General features: G+C 27.9%; 2 protein-coding genes across 5 annotated transcripts in view; both read right to left on the bottom strand.

Moving 5' to 3' along the window:
* Window positions 1-1,058: 1,058 nt before the first annotated feature.
* Window positions 1,059-7,959, bottom strand: LOC122634775 (ATP-binding cassette sub-family C member 4-like). 2 transcript variants are annotated; one of them, XM_043824060.1, is made up of 16 exons: window positions 7,610-7,959; window positions 7,385-7,495; window positions 6,882-7,275; window positions 6,379-6,513; window positions 6,013-6,204; window positions 5,559-5,867; window positions 4,591-5,106; window positions 4,194-4,499; window positions 3,940-4,128; window positions 3,323-3,827; window positions 2,989-3,219; window positions 2,662-2,898; window positions 2,254-2,516; window positions 1,724-2,163; window positions 1,447-1,576; window positions 1,059-1,368 (listed from the first exon to the last, which is right to left on the bottom strand). In XM_043824060.1, exons 1-16 carry the CDS (start codon window positions 7,681-7,683, stop codon window positions 1,150-1,152), a joined length of 4,251 nt encoding a protein of 1,416 aa, XP_043679995.1. In that variant the 5' UTR covers window positions 7,684-7,959; the 3' UTR covers window positions 1,059-1,149. The 2 variants fall into 2 exon arrangements, with proteins under 2 accessions (XP_043679995.1, XP_043679996.1); XM_043824061.1 differs by lacking the exon at window positions 3,940-4,128.
* Window positions 7,960-8,411: 452 nt separating this feature from the next.
* Window positions 8,412-20,424, bottom strand: part of LOC122634776 (ATP-binding cassette sub-family C member 4-like) — a 14,964-nt gene continuing 2,951 nt past the window's right edge. For 2 of the 3 annotated variants that reach the window (XM_043824062.1, XM_043824063.1), the window contains 15 exons: window positions 17,402-17,950; window positions 16,383-16,493; window positions 16,140-16,274; window positions 15,811-16,015; window positions 15,499-15,721; window positions 14,332-14,988; window positions 13,687-14,189; window positions 12,820-13,101; window positions 12,489-12,718; window positions 11,878-12,362; window positions 11,527-11,757; window positions 10,943-11,283; window positions 10,610-10,855; window positions 10,214-10,516; window positions 8,412-10,095 (listed from right to left, as the gene is read on the bottom strand). In XM_043824062.1, coding sequence (XP_043679997.1) covers window positions 9,949-10,095; window positions 10,214-10,516; window positions 10,610-10,855; window positions 10,943-11,283; window positions 11,527-11,757; window positions 11,878-12,362; window positions 12,489-12,718; window positions 12,820-13,101; window positions 13,687-14,189; window positions 14,332-14,988; window positions 15,499-15,721; window positions 15,811-16,015; window positions 16,140-16,274; window positions 16,383-16,493; window positions 17,402-17,475 — 4,173 coding nt within the window. In that variant the 5' untranslated portion in view covers window positions 17,476-17,950 and the 3' untranslated portion in view covers window positions 8,412-9,948. The remainder of the gene's footprint in view (window positions 10,096-10,213; window positions 10,517-10,609; window positions 10,856-10,942; window positions 11,284-11,526; window positions 11,758-11,877; window positions 12,363-12,488; window positions 12,719-12,819; window positions 13,102-13,686; window positions 14,190-14,331; window positions 14,989-15,498; window positions 15,722-15,810; window positions 16,016-16,139; window positions 16,275-16,382; window positions 16,494-17,401; window positions 17,951-20,424) is intronic. The other variant, XM_043824064.1, reaches the window with a different exon arrangement.

Here is a 20,424-nt window from a genome sequence, read left to right on the forward strand (position 1 = left end):
TACTTGCATTAACTCTTCATTATTACTTGTCCCGAACACATCCAGCGAGAACTGTGATGTGCACTCGTCGAAATTCAAAACAAGACTGAGCTAGTAACTGTCAAAGTCGTCAAAGGTCCGATTGTATTGTCGTCGCGGGTGGGAGAGTATCCCCACTTCACGATATAATTCCAGAATAAAATTATTCTCATAGAATATTAAAAGAACGACTGATATAATTATTTACTTGCATTAACTCTTCATTATTACTTGTCCCGAACACGTCCTGCGAGAACTGCGATGTGCACTCGTCGAAATTCAAAGCAAAACTGAACTAGTAACTGTCAAAGTCGGTCAAAGGTCCGACTTTGTTGTCGTCTCACGATGCCAAGCTCTCCCACTTTACAATTTAATTCTAAAATAAAATAAATCCTATAGAATATTAACGGAATGTATGATAGAATACTATACTTACTTTTTATTTACAATATAATTCTAAAATAAAGTAATTTGCATAGAGTATTGAAAGATTGAGCGATATACTCATGTACTTGTAATTACTCTTCGCGTTTATTTGCTGGGAACTCGTCTTGTGAGAACTCCGATGTGCACTCGTCGGAGCACGAAGCGCGAAGATGTTTACATTACACGAAACGAACGATCTCGATATCAAAATTTTTAAATATTGAAATTTTATATCAAAATTGTTTTAAGTTTCTGACGCATTACGATCCTCATAATGTAAAAGGAATGTATTATTATTTTAATATTTATTTATTACATCCCGTATACATGAATGATTGTTTAAATAATTGAAAAGTTATCAAAAGTATTAGTTTCTATGTTTTCGCGGTTAAGAAGAAAGAGTTTCGGTGTTGACTTGACGAAGTACAAAAGATAACTAAATAGGTAATCCTCAAAGTTAATCCTCAATCCAAATATGTTGATATTGCACGGTGTGGAAAAACACGAAATCAAAATTTTAATAAATTAAAATCTTTAATTAAAATTATTTTGTTTCTCGCGCGTTTTATAAAAAAATACTAATTTTAAATATTTTCAAATATATTGATTATAATATTTACAGTCATTCATCTTAATTACAAATAATACATTTACCAAATGTGCTTAAATAAAAAATGATTTTAGGAACAATATATATTTATTTATTTATAATGATATATATTCTTGATTCGTGTAAAATGTTAAATCAGTTTCAGTGGAAATATTACCAGATGATCTAAGATCATTTTCCACGGAATCTCCCCGGTAAGCCATTTCTGCTTGCCGTAAAAGGTTCTTAGACATTACACGTCCTGTATTCTTCACCATTTGAGCAAACAAACCATTAGGTTTATCACGTAGTAACTCATACGGATGACCGAATTCCTGTAATCGTAAGCAGAATATTCGTAAAATATCAATTCAATAAAATAACTATGGTAACATAAAATATCTTATTCATACCGCAATTTCTCCGGCATCCATCACTAAAATACGAGTGCTATCAATAATAGTATTCAAACGATGAGCTATTGTAAGAACAGTATAATCCGCGAATTTGGTTCTTATAGTTCGTTGTATCAATTCATCAGTTCTAAAAAGAGACATTCGTAGGTTGTATATTTAATGTCATAAATATCAGAAGATCTTTATCAAAATTAGAAATTAATTTATGTTCAGTAATAATATTATTATTCTATATAACTAATAAATAATTATTCTTAACAATTGTTGTATTTACTGGGAATCAATATTGGCAGTTGCTTCATCAAGTACTATAATACGATTTTTTCTGAGCATACTTCGGGCCAAGCATATCATTTGTTTTTGACCTATGCTCAAGTTGTTACCATTTGCTATAATTTGATCGTTCAAACCAATATCAGTGAATTCGACTTCTCGAAGTATATCCCAAAGATGTGCATCGTCATATTGATTAAATGGATCCAAATTATATCGCAAACTTGCAGCAAAGAGAATTGGCTCTTGTGGAATAATAGATATCCGAGATCGTAATTCACGTAGGTCTATAGTACTCGTATCTTTTTCATCAATTATTATCTGTCCTTCTAAACCGTCAGAAAAAAGACGAAATAATGCACTTATTAACGATGATTTTCCAGCTCCTGTTCTTCCAACAATACCAACTTTCCATCCTGCTTCTATCGTAACTGTTAGATTCTGATCGCCAAAAGAAATGTTTTATTATGGAAATCGAAATATTGCTTGATGAATATTTTCAATGGATATACATTTACATATAAAATTTACCTTTAAAACGTATGGCTCATTTGGACTGTATCTCATAGAAACATTCTTTAATACTAACTGACCTTGCGACGGCCATGTTGGCGGTAGTGAGTTCGCTACTGTCAAAGATTTTTCCTTAGGAAGATTCATATATTGGAAAATTCTTTCAACCGATGTCATTTGAATAATCACTTCGACAGTTTGTTTTATACCATATTGTAACATACCAATTATAATAAGAGCTTGCGATATAGCTAAACCCACATCTCCACCTAATATATTATCTGTAATATATAAATGTACGTTAATATCTCGTTTGTTTTTTTTTTTTGGACTTAAATTAGTATTAAATGTATTTATTTATATTAAATTTATTGTATTAAAATGTATTTTATTGTTCATTTTCGTTTATAATGGAGTCTTAGATACCTGTATGTACGAGAATAAAATAAAAACAGATAAAGGCTACAAAAAGGCATATCAATAAATCGAAGACTAAACCAAGAAGAGTAGATGTTGCTAATAAGAGATACCAAGTGCCTGTATGTTTATCTTGCAAGTAATCAAATTTCTTTTGCAACATATCTTGCGTTGTTTTACCGCTACTTCTTATTGTCGCAAGTCCATTTAAAGTTGCATTGATATGACAAAATATTGGACTCCTACCTTGATATTAAAATCGAATTATTACGATTTCATTTATTTGATATATAAAAGAAGTATGACAATATTTAAATACAGTAAAATTATACTTACATATTCCTTCATATCGTTTAATACTTTGCACAGTTTTAATGTATACTATTTTTATGAAGTAAGCGCAGATACCTAATATAATTAATGGTATAATTGTCCAATAATTCACTATTAATTCCATAATAATAATACCACATGTGACTAGAAAAATTTGTATTACTTCTATCATAGGCTTTGGTAATAATTCGTCTATGGCTCCTATATCTTTGGAAAATCTATTCAGAATTCTTCCTACACGAATATAAGATGAAATATTTTATTAATTAACATATAATTTCTTCGAGAAAATCATTGAATTTTATAATTCATATAAAGATATTTTAATTTTACTTACCGGAAGGATTCATATGGAAAAAACGCATGTTAGTTTGCAAGAGATTGTTAAACGAGGCATCATGAATTTTACGAGAGGCGATTACGCAAATTTCCATAAAAAAGATACTGCGCATAATTACCAAAATTACGCAAATAAAAATACTAATTGTATAAACGTATATGGCAGACGTTGTTGTCAACAATCCTAAATTATCTACGGATAGAAAGCTCGACAAAATTGTATTATTTATGGTATGTTGATATTCATTTCTTTTATTTATTATTAAAGTTCGATTTTTAGAACTTCTTATGACTTCTAAATTGGTCCAATAAGATACCCAATAATCGGTACCATTTACAGATATTTGTGTTATTATCGAAAGTATTAGAAAAGTAATTAGAGTTAACCAAGAACCGCCGAATCGAAAATATTTTACATATAATTTCCAGGGAATATTGCCTGTTTCAAATAATTCATCTTGTTCGCTGGTATCCGCACTTTCGTAATCGCCATATTCAAATTCCTGTAATAATAATTATATATATTTAAGACATTACAAACGATTATATATATATATATATATATATACCACGTTATATCATTCGATCTATTATTACTTATTTATTATTTATTACCATGATTGAACTGTTTTGCGACATAATAGATGCTCTACTCCTTATACTATCTCTGTTACGATCAAAAAACTTCTCAGTATCTTTAGGGTCGTTTCGTTCCTTGTCAATTCTGATACGAGTGACCATTTTCAAAAATTCATCATTATTTTTAATTAGTTCATTATAACTTCCTTTCAATTTGACGGTACCCTTATTAATAAATATTCAACTTTAAAGTCGTTTTATTAAATAATATTAATTTCATTATTACTCACGTGATCCAATGCCACTATAACATCCGCAGATTTGATGAATTGTAATTGATGCGTTGCTAATATCCTCGTCTTGTCATGAAGATATTGTATGATGCATTTTGTAAATATATGCTTAGCAACTTTTGTGTCTACTGCGCTCAATGGATCGTCCAGTAAATAAATATCTGCTTGCTTATATACAGCTCTGGCCAAATTTACTCGAGCTTTTTGTCCACCAGATAACATTATCCCTCTTTCCCCAACAATAGTCATATCACCTTGAGGTAATTGCTGCAAATCTTTATTTAAGGCACATACACGTGTCACCTAAAATTAGATTGTTAAGATAAGTTCGTTATTTTTGTTTTCTGAATCATTATAAATTAGACAGCCCAATAAGTTTATTGTTTATACCTACATCTATATATTTTTTATTATCGTATAATTGACCGAAGAGAATATTTTCTTTGATGGTACCATCAAAAAGCCAAGGTTCTTGGGAAGCATAAGAAATTGTAATGTTTTTATTATCAGTGAAATATTTTTCTAAGTTCGACTGAGACTCCATTTTTGTCGATAAGTTTTGTAAAATCTTTATGGTTCCAGCACCCAAAGGAAGTTCTTTCAAAAGTGTATTTAAAAGGGCTGTCTTCCCTGCTCCAACTTGACCTAACAAAATACATAGCTGACCTGGATCCACTTTCATGCTGATGTTACACAAAGTAGGTGGTAATTTGCTCGACACCCAATTTGCTGACATATTTATCATTTCAATAGATGGTTGTTTTTCCGGTTTAACGTCTATCACCGGTTCTTCTCTCCTCAAAATGATTGTACAGTGCTCTATATCATTTTTACCTCTCTTTTTCTCGTATTTTGGTATCATCAAAGACGTTTGATTGTTTGATATTATTTCGTCCAACATTAAAAATTCCTGAGAAAAAAATTGTCCTATGTTTTTAACTAATTAATTAAAAGTAATAGTAACAGTCAAATTATTAATTATATAATGTGAAACAAGCTATAATATTATACACATACATATACATATACATAATTAATTCTATATATATAGATCTTTTAAATCCCGAGTTGAATATGTTTAATTAATATATTTTATATGCAGTAATTACGTGTAGTTATGGATTAATTATGTTTAACTTCGACTTTCTTTAATTTTGTTAATAATTACGTAAATAAAATTAACAAATACGGTATAGTAATATTTTTGCAAGGATAAAGATTAATTGTTAAATCAATGACTAAAAAAATTAATTAAATAACGTTAAACGTGTGTATGTCTGTATGCGTGTGTCTGCGTGATTTTAAAATTATAGTTATAGAAAATTACGAATTATTAATTTATAAATAAAAAATCGAACGAACCTCGATTCTATTTATAGTTATTGTGGTCTCGTTCCAGGATATTAGAGCTTGTAGAAAATGTAAGACCATTGTTAATTGTAAAAGATTAAAAAAGGTTGTCCATACATATGTATATTCAGGACTTAGTGTTTTGTTTGTAAGAGCGTACGACACCATACAAAAATATAGTGTTATTCTTTCAGTATATATTAACATAGATAGAGCCAATACTTTAATAAACGAGGAAAGTCTAATTTTTTTCATCTCTGCCATACGTGTTTTCATCACAAATTTACTGAATGGCTTTTCCCACCCATACATTTTGATCATCTGAAAAAAATCGTATTATATTTTATTGATTTATTCACTTATTTTATGATCATAATTAAATAATACAACGAATTTGTGGAGTACTTTTTTCTTTTTCATTATTATTGTTATTTTTTTTTCTTTTTGTTAATTGAGAATTAGTTACCTGTATGCCTGTTATAAATTCACTCATAAGTTGTACCCTTGTATCCGTTAGTTTTGCTAAATTTGCTCTCAAACGTTTACTTAATATGGGAAAAAGTCCTTGAACAGGAAAAGATATCAAAAGGAGACATATAATGCCAAAAAATGTTGAAACTCCGATCATTGCCCACATTATGTACGTTACTACTACGAGCTATAAGTTTTTTTTTTGAAATTATATAATTTAATAATTATAATGATTTAAAAATTATATTTTATTTTATTGAAATTAATTTTAATTAAAATGAAATTGTATTATATTGTATTGTTTATTATAAAAAGATTATATTATATTTCGCTTTTTCAGATATAAGCTTTTAATTATTACCTGAATCGGTGCAATCCACAAATAATGCAAATTAATAGATACTATATCAAAACGATTCATATCATTGCTAAGAATATTAATTATTTGTCCAGCATTAGTCGTTTGCATTAGAGCTGCTTTACTCAGCCGTAATATCTGTAATAGATATATATTCTTTCGGTTATATTTATTGTAATTACTGTTTTTTCCTTTACTTAAATATTCTTCTATGTTATATTATAGGAAAGTAGACGTCAAAGAAACATCGTCCAATGACAAAGAACGAATAAACGTACAAAATTCATGAGGTAGTTAATTTTGATAAAAATTCAGCAAGTACTTTTCCAAAGAAAAAAAAAAAAAGAAAAGAAAAAAAAAGAAAAAAAGAAAAAAGAAAAAAAAATGCAAGTCAGATCTTAAACTATTAATTGACTATTGCGTAATTAATATGCATATTTTGTATACATAATAAATATAATATTAGAGCTAATTTTCATCTATATTAAATCAAATAATTAACATACTTTTTTGTATATTAGAGAAGTACAAGCGACACGTATTTGCATTCCTATTTCTTGACTTTGAAAATATGCATGATGGAAGATGCAAACAGATATGATGATATTGATAACCAGACCTAAAGCATAAAAAATGCCTTCTTCCTTCGTAATTCTTTTAGAATTTTTCAAAGATATATTAAAATAATTTATGATGTACCCTTGGAAGATTGGTTGTAACGTATACAATACAACAGTGTGGAGAAATAGAAATGCTGATATTATAAGATATTTTCGCCAAAATATACGCCATATGGCCTTGTATAAGGATGGCTTTATATTCTTGTTTAATTTTTTATTACCATCCTTTCCTAATACATATTCAAAATCTTGTAATTTCTTCCATTCGTAAAGCCATTCTCTATTAAAAATATAACAAGTAATTAATTTTATTTTTTATTGTTCAACATGATGAATTTGATAGAAAAGAAAAAGTGATCAATATTTATATATCAATTAAATTATCAAACCTTTCGAGCAAATTTCCGAGCCTTTCCGATTCGTCGGACTTCAATGGATCGTAAATATCATCTAACGTTAATGTTTTTCTTATTCCTTTTAAAAATATATCTTTGATCCACCTAATGTAATATTATATGAAAATTCAAAAGAAATTAATTATTAATAATAACCAATGTAGTTAAGAAAAAGAGCTTGATAAATTTGATGTAATTAGAAAAATAACGAGAACACACCAAAAAGTTAAAACACTGAAAATATTTGCCGATTCTTTTGGATTCTTGTTAACGGAACACTTTTGTATATCCATGTCTTCTATTAAATAATTTTAATTAAACGTAAATGTATATATGATCTTTTTGAAATTATTGCGCGTAGATATTTTTTATTTCAACGTATATAACTGTCTTGGTTGTTATGCATTCGAAAACTTCAGAGTCACTAAAAATTCGTCATTGATTATTGCTTTTGTATCTTCCTACTTGCATAGTAATTAGTTGAAAAGTGATAAAAATAAATGCACTAGTTACTTATCATTTAAATTTTTGAAAAGAAATTATTACATGTATTTACAGAGTCGATGTTTTTTTTTTTTTTATTACATTTATTTATTATTAATATATTACATGCGAGTTATGAAAATAATATAACATCGCTTTCATTTCAAAATTATATATATATATATATATATATATATATATATATATATATATGCGTAATCAGTCGATTATACCACTATAATCTACGTTTAATAATTTTATTCGACAATACAAAATTTTATACTTTCATTTTGTAATTTTCCTTTCACATTTTTTTAACTATAATAATAAATATAAGTAATGATTATAAGTACAGTTAATATCTTCTCTTAGTCTACTTTGCTATAACTGCAAGAGTAGTATAAAATTGTTAAAAGCTATATATATCCAATTTTTATATTGAAGATTCAAAATACAAAAATGTAGATAATTATTTTTCATACACATGTATATAATATGTACTTATATATATATATATATATATTATATATTATATATTATATATATATATTTATTTATTTATTAAGAATTACTGCTTCCTTTTATGTTTATATTTATCAAAATTAAACGTATTCGAGAAAATTCAATATATGCTTTCTGTTAAATAATGTATATGCTCTTAGTAATTGTATTTTTGAGATCTATTAAGATCAATTGACCGTGTTTGTATTGTCTTTGTATATAAGTACAAATCCAGTATTTTTGTATGAAATATAAAATAGGCACGAGTGACGTATAATTCACGTTCATTGTTAAAACTATTTTAAATATTTTTACGCAACGTAACTTCATTGCATATGCTATTTTTTCATATATTTATCAATTTTTTCGTACATTTTGCACTTTGAAATTGATAATTCAATTTAGTCAAAATTGTTCGTAAATCTCTGTAGTTTGATATTTTAAAAATTAAAAAGAAAAGGTATCTAATCAGATGTATTTAAAATTGACACACAATTACACAAACACACACATTTAGATATAAAACGTAACGATCGCAAAAAGTTTTTGGATATTTCAATAATTTTTCCAATATAATCGTATATTACACTTGTTATTATATAAAAAGCACAATGAACTCTTTGCAATCGTGCCTAATAATAGCATAAAATAAAGTAAATAAGCCCACATATGATGAGAATGCCTGCATAAAGAATATTCATTAAGGCAAATATGTCATTAAAAACATAAAACAAAATAATACAATGAGGTTTAATATCTTGGAAGATCTATGCATTATAATAATATATGTATTCTATAAACTATAAAATCATTATATATATATATATATATATATATATATATATAGGTATAGTCTTTCTTATGGATTAAGTTAACATTACTATAGTGAAAGGATTAATTAAGAAAATTGATATAAGACAATGTAAATATGAATTGGAATTGATTTTCCGATGACAAACTTTCTTATAAATATGATTAATATATGTTATTTCTCATTAGGAATACTTTATAGCACCTTAAATCGTATAAGAGAATTACCTATGATCTCCCCATTTTCTTAAATTATCACATTCGAAGTTAGATCTATGGACTTTGGAAATAACGTTCAGGTAAAATGTAAAGTAGAAAAATATAAGTACTTTTATATGCAAGTATTTGTACTTGTCCAGAGATTAAAGTAGTAAAATTTGATAAATATATTAGATTTGAAAACAAAAAAGCTATATATGTATGTATATACTATATACTTATATACGTATATACATATATGCAATAGAAAGCTATTCACGGATATAACATAAAACATGGTTTCTTGATATTAAAGGAATCTTCTGACATAATACTTATTCATATAGAGATATCGATATATGCTTATTTTACATATATATACATACATACATACATATATATATATATATATATATATATATATATAATACAGAATAATAGTTTGTTGGTATAATTTTTCTATAATCTAAGGAACAATCAGGCTTTAAAAGTCTGATATTAATTTTTGATCTAAATTATAAATATATAGATAATTAGTAACATTAGAAAAATATATAAAAAAAATATCATGATTTTTCCTCTCCATATTTTTTTATATACGATTGTTTGGCCATTTTAATGAGCTGATCTGACATAGCTCTACCAGTTTCTTTTACTAACGAAGTAAATTGACTATAACTATTCTGTAATAGTATATGAGGGTGATCATATTCCTAAAAAATAAAAGATATAATAAATATGATTTAATAAGGATGAAAATTAATAAAAATAATAAATAAATTTATAATAATTGAAATATCGAATAAAAATATCATTAATTATAAAACTTACCGCCATTCGACCCTTATCCATAACCAATACCTTATCACTATCCATTATAGTGTTTAATCGATGAGCAACAGTCAATACTGTACAAAAAGCAAATTTCTTTCTTATGGTATGCTGTATCAAAGCATCCGTTTGCGGATCTACATTGGCCGTTGCTTCATCGAGCATCAATATACGATTGTTTCGTAAAATAGCTCTTGCCAAACATATCAGTTGTCTTTGACCAACACTGAAATTGCTACCTCTATCAAGTACACGAGATTCTAAACCGTTTCCAGCAATGACAACGGCATCTTTTAATTCAACCTAAAAAGATATATTTTCATATTTATTTTATAATATATAAAAAAGATATATATATATATAAATAGAGGAGATAAAATAGATAAAAATATTAACTTCTTCTAAAGCTTCCCAAACTACTTGATCCGAGTATTCATTAAATGGATCAAGATTCCGTCTTAATGTTCCTGAGAATAAAACTGGATCTTGAGGAATGATAGATATATTACGACGTAAATCTTCCAGACAAATGCATCCACTATCAATATTATCAATTTCTATTATCCCTTCGACCTTCGCCAATCTGAATAAAGCCGATATCAATGATGATTTTCCAGCGCCTGTTCTTCCCACAATACCGACCTGTAATAATGATCATAAAATTATGATACAAATAAATTAGATACAATTTGTATCTTTGTAAAATGAAATTTTTTATAAATTGTATACCTTTTCACGTGGTAGGATCAACATATTTAAATTTTTCAAAACTGGTGCATCCTCATCCGTATATCTCATATATACATCTCTAAATCTGATACAACCCTCGCTAGGCCAATTTTTAGGTGCATTTTGCGGTAAAGGTTCTAAATTTTGTTTGTCCGTTTTCTTATAGAATTTTCCTTTATTACATAAATTGGCTTCCGGTGGAAGTTGCGTATATTCAAGGACACGTTCAACAGACATCATTTGATTAGCAACCTCGGCACTTTGACGCATTCCCCACTGTATCATACCGGTCATAGCCATCACTTGGGTAATAGCCAAGCCAACCTCTCCACCAGAAAATGCTAAACACAAGAAAGTTTCATTATTCCTTTGTTCTTGGCATTTTATCAAAAGATAAAAGAAAAGAAAAGAAAAGAAAAGAAAAGAAAAGAAAAGAGGGAAAAGAAAAATGAAAATACTGATATAAAGTATTAAATCTTTTCTTCTTTCTTTCGTTCTTTTCTTTTCTTTTTTCTTGTTGAATTCGTGAAAAAATAAATAAAACAGAAAGGAATTATCGAATAGAGGAAGAAAATAATTCGTACTTGTACTTAGTAAAAGAAAGCTGAATGTGACAAGTGATGTAAATATGAAACAAAATACGTCCAAAGAAAATCCAAATGCTGTACTAGTTACAATATACATGTACATTGTAGAAGTGTGCGTATCTTGAAATCTATCGAACTCCTTTTTTAATATATCTTGTGCGCCGTATGCTCGAATGGTAGGGAGACCATTTAATGTTGCATTTAGATGCGTAAATACTGGTGATCGTGCTGTAATTTAAAAAAAAAAAAAAAAAAAAAAAAAAAAACAATTAATTACAAATTATTGCAAAGAATATTTTTTTTCTTTTTACTGATATTAAAAGATACAAGAAATATAATACTACTTACTCATGCCTTCTAAACGTTTAATATTTTTACTAGTTTTTAAATAAACTTTACGAATCCAATAAAATGTCGTTCCCAAAAATATTACAGGAATTAAAAACATAGGATTAACTATACACGATACGGTCAATGATCCGAACATTAGCATACATAATTGGCCAGCATCTAATAGAGCCTTAGGCAATAACTCATCAATCGCACCAATATCTTTAGAAAATCTATTAAGAATTCTTCCACTTGGATTGGTATCAAAAAATCTCATATTAGTTCTAATCAAAGCACTAAAAGTCATGTCGTGCAAACGTTGACTGCAGAGCATACACATTTTATAAAAAATTAATGATCTTGTGATACCAACGATGAATATTCCAAGTACTATTCCTGTATAAATATATACATAAGTATTGCTTATTTGTGTTGGTATTTCATCATCCATAGTAATATTCGCTTGTGTTTGCTGGTAGTGTAGTGTCTCTTCGGCGGTAACTCTGAAGTTAAATATTTAATATAAATATTTATTTTAATTATCAATATCAACATTTGAACACACACACACACACACGCACACACACACACACACACACATGCACATATGCAATGAAATGTATACTTACAAGATTGGAATAAAGTAATCATTAAGACTGGCGATGAATTGTGTTAGAATGATTAAAAAGAGGACTAGTAAGGCAAGACAGAGATTGGCACCGACTTGAAAATATCGAATAAAAATTGGTCCTTTGACTACACCACGTGATGTTCCTTCTAAACCGTCATTAAATTTTTCAACATCCTCGTTTTCTTCTTCGTCGTCTGTACCGCCACTACTAGCTTCTGGCGTACGGCTCTATTGAATTACAAATAGACGTAATTAATGACGACATAATGTTAACGATTTATATAGATAGACATATATACGTATATGGAATAGTTGGCAAAAAACCTTACCCTATTACTCAATGAGGAAAATTGTCTTCGTATCGAGTTTCTTTCGAAAGAAGAATCCTCGCTCGTATCGTTGTCTGTTGCCAATAAACTTCTATATTCTGGATAATCGATCAAAAGATCTTGATAGTTTTGATACAATTTAAATCTTCCCTTTTCCAAAAGTATTATAGCGTCGACTTCTTTTATATATTGCAATTGATGCGTTGCCAAGACTCGAGTCTTATGTGCCAAATATCGTTGAATACATTCTTCGAAAAGATGCTTACTGACGTGCGCATCGACCTAGTATTTTGATTAAATTGAAAGTTTAATAATAATGATATCTCTATATTAATTGTATTATTTATAATACAAGGTAAAAGATCACAAGTTTTTTGATGTTTAAAATCATCTACAATAAAAACTTTTGACTCATCTAGAAACTTTTGGTCAACCTGTATAATACAATATATAAATATATATTATATATATAATATAATATATAAATATATATTATGTTATCTATAATATGAGAGAGAGAAAGAGAGAGAGAGAGAGAGCTTGCATTTTATATATATATATATATATATATATATATATATAGTATATTACTTATAATAATTAATATTTATAACTATTATAGTGTCAACTAGATATAATAATATAATATAATACTCATATTATTATAACAGTTATAAATATTAACTCATATTATAAGCAAAATAAATTCGATACCAACGTTTCATATAATACATATCTAACCACACACGCAACCACACACCCAAAGACATTTAAATATTATATTACCTATGATATACACATATCTCTCTATATATTAATATTCTTACTTTATAATCTCATCGTGCATGATATATAATTCATATTTACCGCGCTCAAAGGATCATCTAAAAGATAAATATCCGCTTGTTTGTACAATGCCCTTGCTAAGTTGATTCTAGCTTTTTGACCACCAGATAAAGAACTCCCTCTGTCACCAACGATCGTTAAATCGCCCTGTGGAAATTGCTTGAAATCCCTAAGAAGAGCGCAAGCTTTGACTATACGCTGATAACGTTGACGTTCGTACGGTTGCCCAAATAGAATATTTTGTCTAACGGTAGCACCAAACACCCATGCTTCTTGACTAGCATAACTCACATTACCGTTACATTTCACACAGCCATCTATGATATTCATCTCACCGAGTATCGCCGAAAGGAAAGAACTTTTACCAGCTCCTACCATTCCAATAACAGCATATAATTTGCCTTTCTCTAACAGTAGATTTATACCTTCTAATATTGTTTCAGATTGACCAGCGTCCCAATTTGCTACTACGTTTGTCATCTTGATCGCATACGAATCTTCGGCTAATGTTGAACTACTTCTATCTAAAAAATTAATTAACGACAATGTCCGTATAATTTGAAAAACACGTTCTCTAGTCATAATAGACGAATAATACAAAAAGAAAAAAAAAAAGAAATACATTTTATGGAAGAACAAGAACAAATATACTTTTACGATATTTACCATTAACAAGACTGGCCGTGTTTTTCAACAAATCGTTAGCGACTATTATCAATCCATTTTGTATGTTCTTTTCGTTATCTTGATAATAATTCTCGTCGATGACTTCGTCATCCATGTAAGGTAAATCTTGTCTGGAAGCTCTAATCGATGTTTGTCTCGATATAGAAGTAATGCTGCCATTTGGACTTCTCGATAATTTATTACTTATGGTAATATTATTGGTACGAAATTCGTCGTACATTAAGAAATGCTGTAATCGTCGTACAACCACAAGACATTCCGCAATTTCAGCAAAACCGCGTACAAACATTCCAGACATCGTTTGGGCAAGTATGTTGAAGTAAGAAGAGAAAACGAAGACTTTTTCGGCAGTCAATTCGTTACGAAACATAATCATTGAGACAAGCGTACAGTAAAGTGCCATTCTCGTTGTAAATAAATTAAAGGTCATGTAGATGCCACGAATAGAAGAGCTCTTACTTACTACTCGCAACTCCAATTTCCTAGCCAATTCAACTAACGCGCAAAAGGGCTTCTCCCAAGCGTACATTTTTATTACTTGGACGCCAGAAATAATCTCATCCATCAAACGTACTCTTTCATCGGTCTTGATGGCCGTCTGCAGTCTAAACTTTGAAGAAAGTTTACCGGTATAGGCTGAAACAAAAAATATAACAAAAATATCCTCCAAAGTATTATCCTGAAATAAGAATACTCTTAAAAGATATGTATTTTATGAACGATTTTATTACTACATTGTATCTTTTCTATTATGTTAAACGTTCTACATCGTATAATATCGTATATTATAACGAAAGAACAAGTGGGTGTAAAAATAAATGACTTTAAAGCGAGATACTGATAACAATACCCTACAATATAACTATTGTTTTTAAATCTTTTTTCTCTTTTCTTTCGAACGAACCAACAGATTGATTAAATATTAAAAGTAAAACTAAAAAGAAGTTATTTGTAATGTAACAACAACAACAATAATAATAATAATATCTTATAAATTTTCATAGATCATTTAATTAGGCGTCCCTACATCGTAACGTAAAAAAAAAAAAAAAAAAGAAAGAAAAATGTCCAACTCGATATCAATTTCTCTTACAAGCAATACATAAAACGTTATATCGATCTTTTTATCGATCGATATACACTTACATTGAATTGGTACGACCACAAAAACTGCTGCTATGCCAAAAAGACCAGCGTATCCAGCTTCGGTATAAAGAAAGTAGGCAATGATTAGAGCAGTAAGTGGTGCTGACCACATGTGATGTATAAAGATGGAAACAAGATCGAATCTATTAACATCATTAGCCACCAAATTAACTACTTTTCCTGGAGCAGTATCTCCCAACGCCGTTTGGCTAAGTCGTAATGCCTGTTAAGTGTAGAATTAAATGTTCTTTTATAATATCTAATTTTATATCTATATATATATATATAATATGTATACAATAATTCACATACTTTTCTGTAAACCACAGAGCAAGCAGCAACTCTGACTTTCGCACCAATATGAAATGCACCAAATATTGTTTGATTAATCGTAATTACGCTAATGGCCGTTGCTATACAAATACCACTGGCATATAAAAGTGCGGATTCGTATGTTTCCTCGCTGCCTTTTTTGAAATATCTTAAGAGACCACCTAATAGTAATGGAGTTCCTAATCTAAGATCAAGAAATACACAATGTTTATATTCTCATATTGGTATCAAAGTTTCTTGTTTCTCGTATCTCGTATCTCGTTTCTATTGCGATAATAGAATGAGACCGTTAATTCGTAGTCGTATACCTTATTATAAATTCATTAAGTATTTGTAATAATCCTAAAAGGAAGTATTCCATTAAAAAAGTACGAAATATCGCTCTCAAAAGGTACGGGCTGCGTTTTCGTTTCTTCGCATTTTCCAATTCGATGTTCCATCGTCTGAAATGAAAAACGAGAAAAAAGAAAGAACAAATTACATCCAATTACAAATAAGTCGAAGATAAAAAAAGAAAGAAAAGAAAATATCAAACGTATAAATATACTAACTTTTCTAATCTATTTCCAAGGACGGTAGAACGATCTTCTTTTAAAGGATCGTATAAATCTTCAGTTTCTAATATTTTCTTGTAACCAGTTTTAAATAAACTCAAAGACCACCTAATCAGTAAAATATCCTTTAAAATAACTTATTTTTTATAATCTTATTACATCCTACGTAAAGTACAGTTGACGCGTTAAGATAACATGTACATACATTTTTATATAAGTACATTTACATACATATATGCACACAAATACAAATAAAGTTCTTAATCGTACACCTTTCTTCATTAAATTCTCATGATACGATGTCTCATGATACAATGAATGCCTTATAAGAAAATTGATATAAAAAATTAAATATTGAATAAGTAAACAATATTATTGCAAATTACACTCTGTAGAATATTTTTTTATCGATCTATATATATATGTATATATATGTATGTATACACATATCAAGAGTGACTGATGTCAATAATATTTTATATAGCAATAATTTTATAGTATTTTGTAACAAATTGTCTAGATAAATAAATAACTATACTAATTATAAAGATAATAACTATATATATATATATATATATATTATATATTCAAATATATGTGTTTCAATTATTATTATATGAATATTATTTTTCATATAAATATTATATTAAGAGATATTTAAATTAAAATGAAATAAAAGCATTAATACTTTCAAGAAACTTCCTTTTAAAGTTCTTTTATAAAAATAACATTTTTATTTCAGTTAATATGAAACGTTATAGCTAGAAGAGATATAATAGGAAATATGATATAATATTTGTGAAAAAAAAAATGCAATAGTTAACAAAAAAATGGTCGTATCATTGCATATAATAATCATATAAACGTGTCTCAAAGATAATTTCTATACTATGCAAATTATAAGTAAGAAATTTTGTTAAATATTTACAAGTAGTAGAAAAATAAAGAGAAATATGGAAAAAGAAAATGAAACGATAAAACAAACAAATATATTTTAATTTTCAAATATTACTTACCACCAAAATAACACAGAAATAATATTTGCCTTCTCTCTTGGATTTGGCTTGGACTTTGTTTTACTCGAATCCATTGCATATGAGGCATAAAATTCTTCGTTATTGGTAATACAATATTATATATTAATTGCGTATAATCCTTATGAAAAAATAAATTCTTTAAAAATATACCACTCATCGATCAACTACACTGATGATCTTTATCGTATTATCGAAAGTGTTATTGACACTTATCTCGAGATCCACACTCAAGTGTCTTTTTAACGATCGAGTATTTGACGATCGATTAGATCCGATTAATTTACTCGAGATTATCACTGAAAACGCATACGAATCGGACAATTCGATACACATCACAACACACAAATTTTTCCTTTGCAATATATGATTTGATTATCAAAAATTATATTGTTCATTTGTAAATGTAAAGATTCAAAAAGAGATCGTACGATTTAATTAATACTCCAAACGGTTTATCGATATCCTCTTCTAAAGTACACTCTACGTTGTACTCTATTGTTGTAAAAGACTTCCTCGCTGAGCTTGCATCTGAAATAATATGAAATCTAATATGATCAGCTATATTTAAAAGAAGAACATTTCATATCAAATGTATCAACCGTATCAATCTTATCTATTGCTCATTAAAACTCAAGCTGCGTCATTCTTCAAATAATTGATTTGCGAGCATGAGAAGTACCATGTATCAGATAAAAGATCCTATTTCGACATTCACTTGCTGTCAAAAAAAAAAAAAAAAAAGAAAAAAAGAATGATTTATTCTAAAGAGTATAAAAAATTTTATCGGGATTCCTATAAAATAATAAAAGAAATAAACAAAAAAATAAATAATCTATTTTTACTTTTGAAAAAGAAATTAAAAAGAAAAGAAAGAAATCGCGAGGATTAAATTTTTTAATTTATTTTTTTTCCTTCTTCTATTTGAAAATTTACTTATATATATACACGTACGAGAAAGCTGCAATTGTTACTACACTCTTATTTTCTTTATACGATAGTTCTCAAGCAGGTGTATATGAATGATCGTAAAAGTCAAGAGCTTCGATGAAATAAGAGAAAGGAAACGTAGAGAGATAGAGATTTCTGCATAACACTTGAAATTCCTTACTCTAAACGATCAATAAATATTTCACCTTGTAAATTATTTACTTTATAAATGTCAGTTATGAAATATGAATGAAAAGAGAAGAGAAACGATTTTGTTGTGTTTACTAAAAAGAAAGAAAAAGAAAAGAATGCGTATAAATTTGATTAATTTAAATAAACTTGATCTTTTGAGATCTCGTAACGATATCGTGCTTGCCTAAGGCTTTCGAAAATATAAATGCGGTTCTATCTGTTGCAAAATTGTAAATCATTTTAATCATAACGTTCTATAATTAATTTGTTTATATTAGTACAATAAGATTGAATAAACAAATTTTAATAAATTCCGCAAGATTGGCAACTAATAAAAAAAAATATATATATATAATACTTTTATTAATTATTTATTTTTTCTTTTATCAATTCACGAATATAGTTTTTAAAAATAAATTAAACAATTATACCGATATAAATCAATTTTGCAATCAATATCATAAATTGATTCGAAGTAAACCATTTAAATCATTGTTTCATTTTAACTTCACCCGTTAAATTCGTTTCAACAAAGAATTATAAACTCATATCTATTATGCAATGATGAAATAGAAAAATGTGTGTGCGTGTGCGTGTCGTAATTATTTATCATAGTATGTATCTATGCCGTAAAAAAGTTAACTATATGTTGATTGTTTCACATAGGAATATCAATAGAAAAATATATATACATATATATGTACATGTATGTATATATACAAAAGTACACAGAAATAAGCATATCATCGTTAGTCAGCGTCATCTTGATCTTCTTCCCCCTCTTATCTACATTCCTTTTAAAAAGAGCGTTATTAATTTTACGTAATTTTACGTAACGAAATCGAATGTTAAATTGCAAATTGATCTCCCTTCTGTGTTACTCAATGATCTATCAATTTTTTAATAAATAATCCGATTAAAATGAAATGATAATAAATATTTTATTGTTACGACATGTTAAACATAATCATTATCTCGATAAGATTATCATAGAAATTACCTGTATTACACAGTTATCTATTTTAGGTTTCAAGTATCGTCATGTAATCTGATTTATTGCCATAATATGATTTATAATTATAAACCTTTCCACTGGTCGATTATGATCTTATACTTTATTTGTTTTGTCTTCTTTTTTATCAGACAAATGTATTGCTAGTTTAGTTTGTAGATCTTTACTATGTTAATGTCCCTCGTAACATCTCTTTTTTTTTTTCTTTTCTTTTCAAAAAATTATTCGTATGAAATTTTTTAATGAATTCGTATTTTTATTCGTTTTGGCAAACAGATATCTTAATTTGTTAGATTAATGAACTCGAATTTTGAAGAGAAATCAAGTTGAATGACGAAGAGAAAATCTGATATATAAATTCAACGTGTAGAGAAAGAGAGAGAGAGAGAGAGAGAGAGAGAGAGAGAGAGAGAGAGAGAGAGAGAGAGAGAGAGAGAGAGAGAGAGAGAGAGAGAGAGAGAGAGAGAGAAGATAGTTCAATGGATCAATTCTTTTATATAGGACGACCCTTCGAAAGCAACAACCCTCCCTGCTTCTTTTTCATTCTCGAACACGTTAAGGGATCTAATGGAATATCCAATGAGCTTAACTTAAACGTTCGACGAAGACTTTTAATATGAACTTAGTGTGAAAAATACTTGTGTTTATTTGATCAGTATTTTTGTATTAATAAATAATAAGTATTTTGTAAAATAAATGGGCAGTAACGTATATAAATATTTTATGAATAATAAAGATTGCAAGTGTTGCATCAAGTAATATTTATAAAAGTAGTACTTATGAAAACTTTTTAAAAATATATTCAGACGTGTATACATATGTATGTCGTTACACGTTAAATTGATTTTGCTTCCAGATATAATAAAAAAAA

This window comes from Vespula pensylvanica, chromosome 16 (assembly GCF_014466175.1).
Source record: "Vespula pensylvanica isolate Volc-1 chromosome 16, ASM1446617v1, whole genome shotgun sequence".
NCBI lineage: Eukaryota > Metazoa > Arthropoda > Insecta > Hymenoptera > Vespidae > Vespula > Vespula pensylvanica.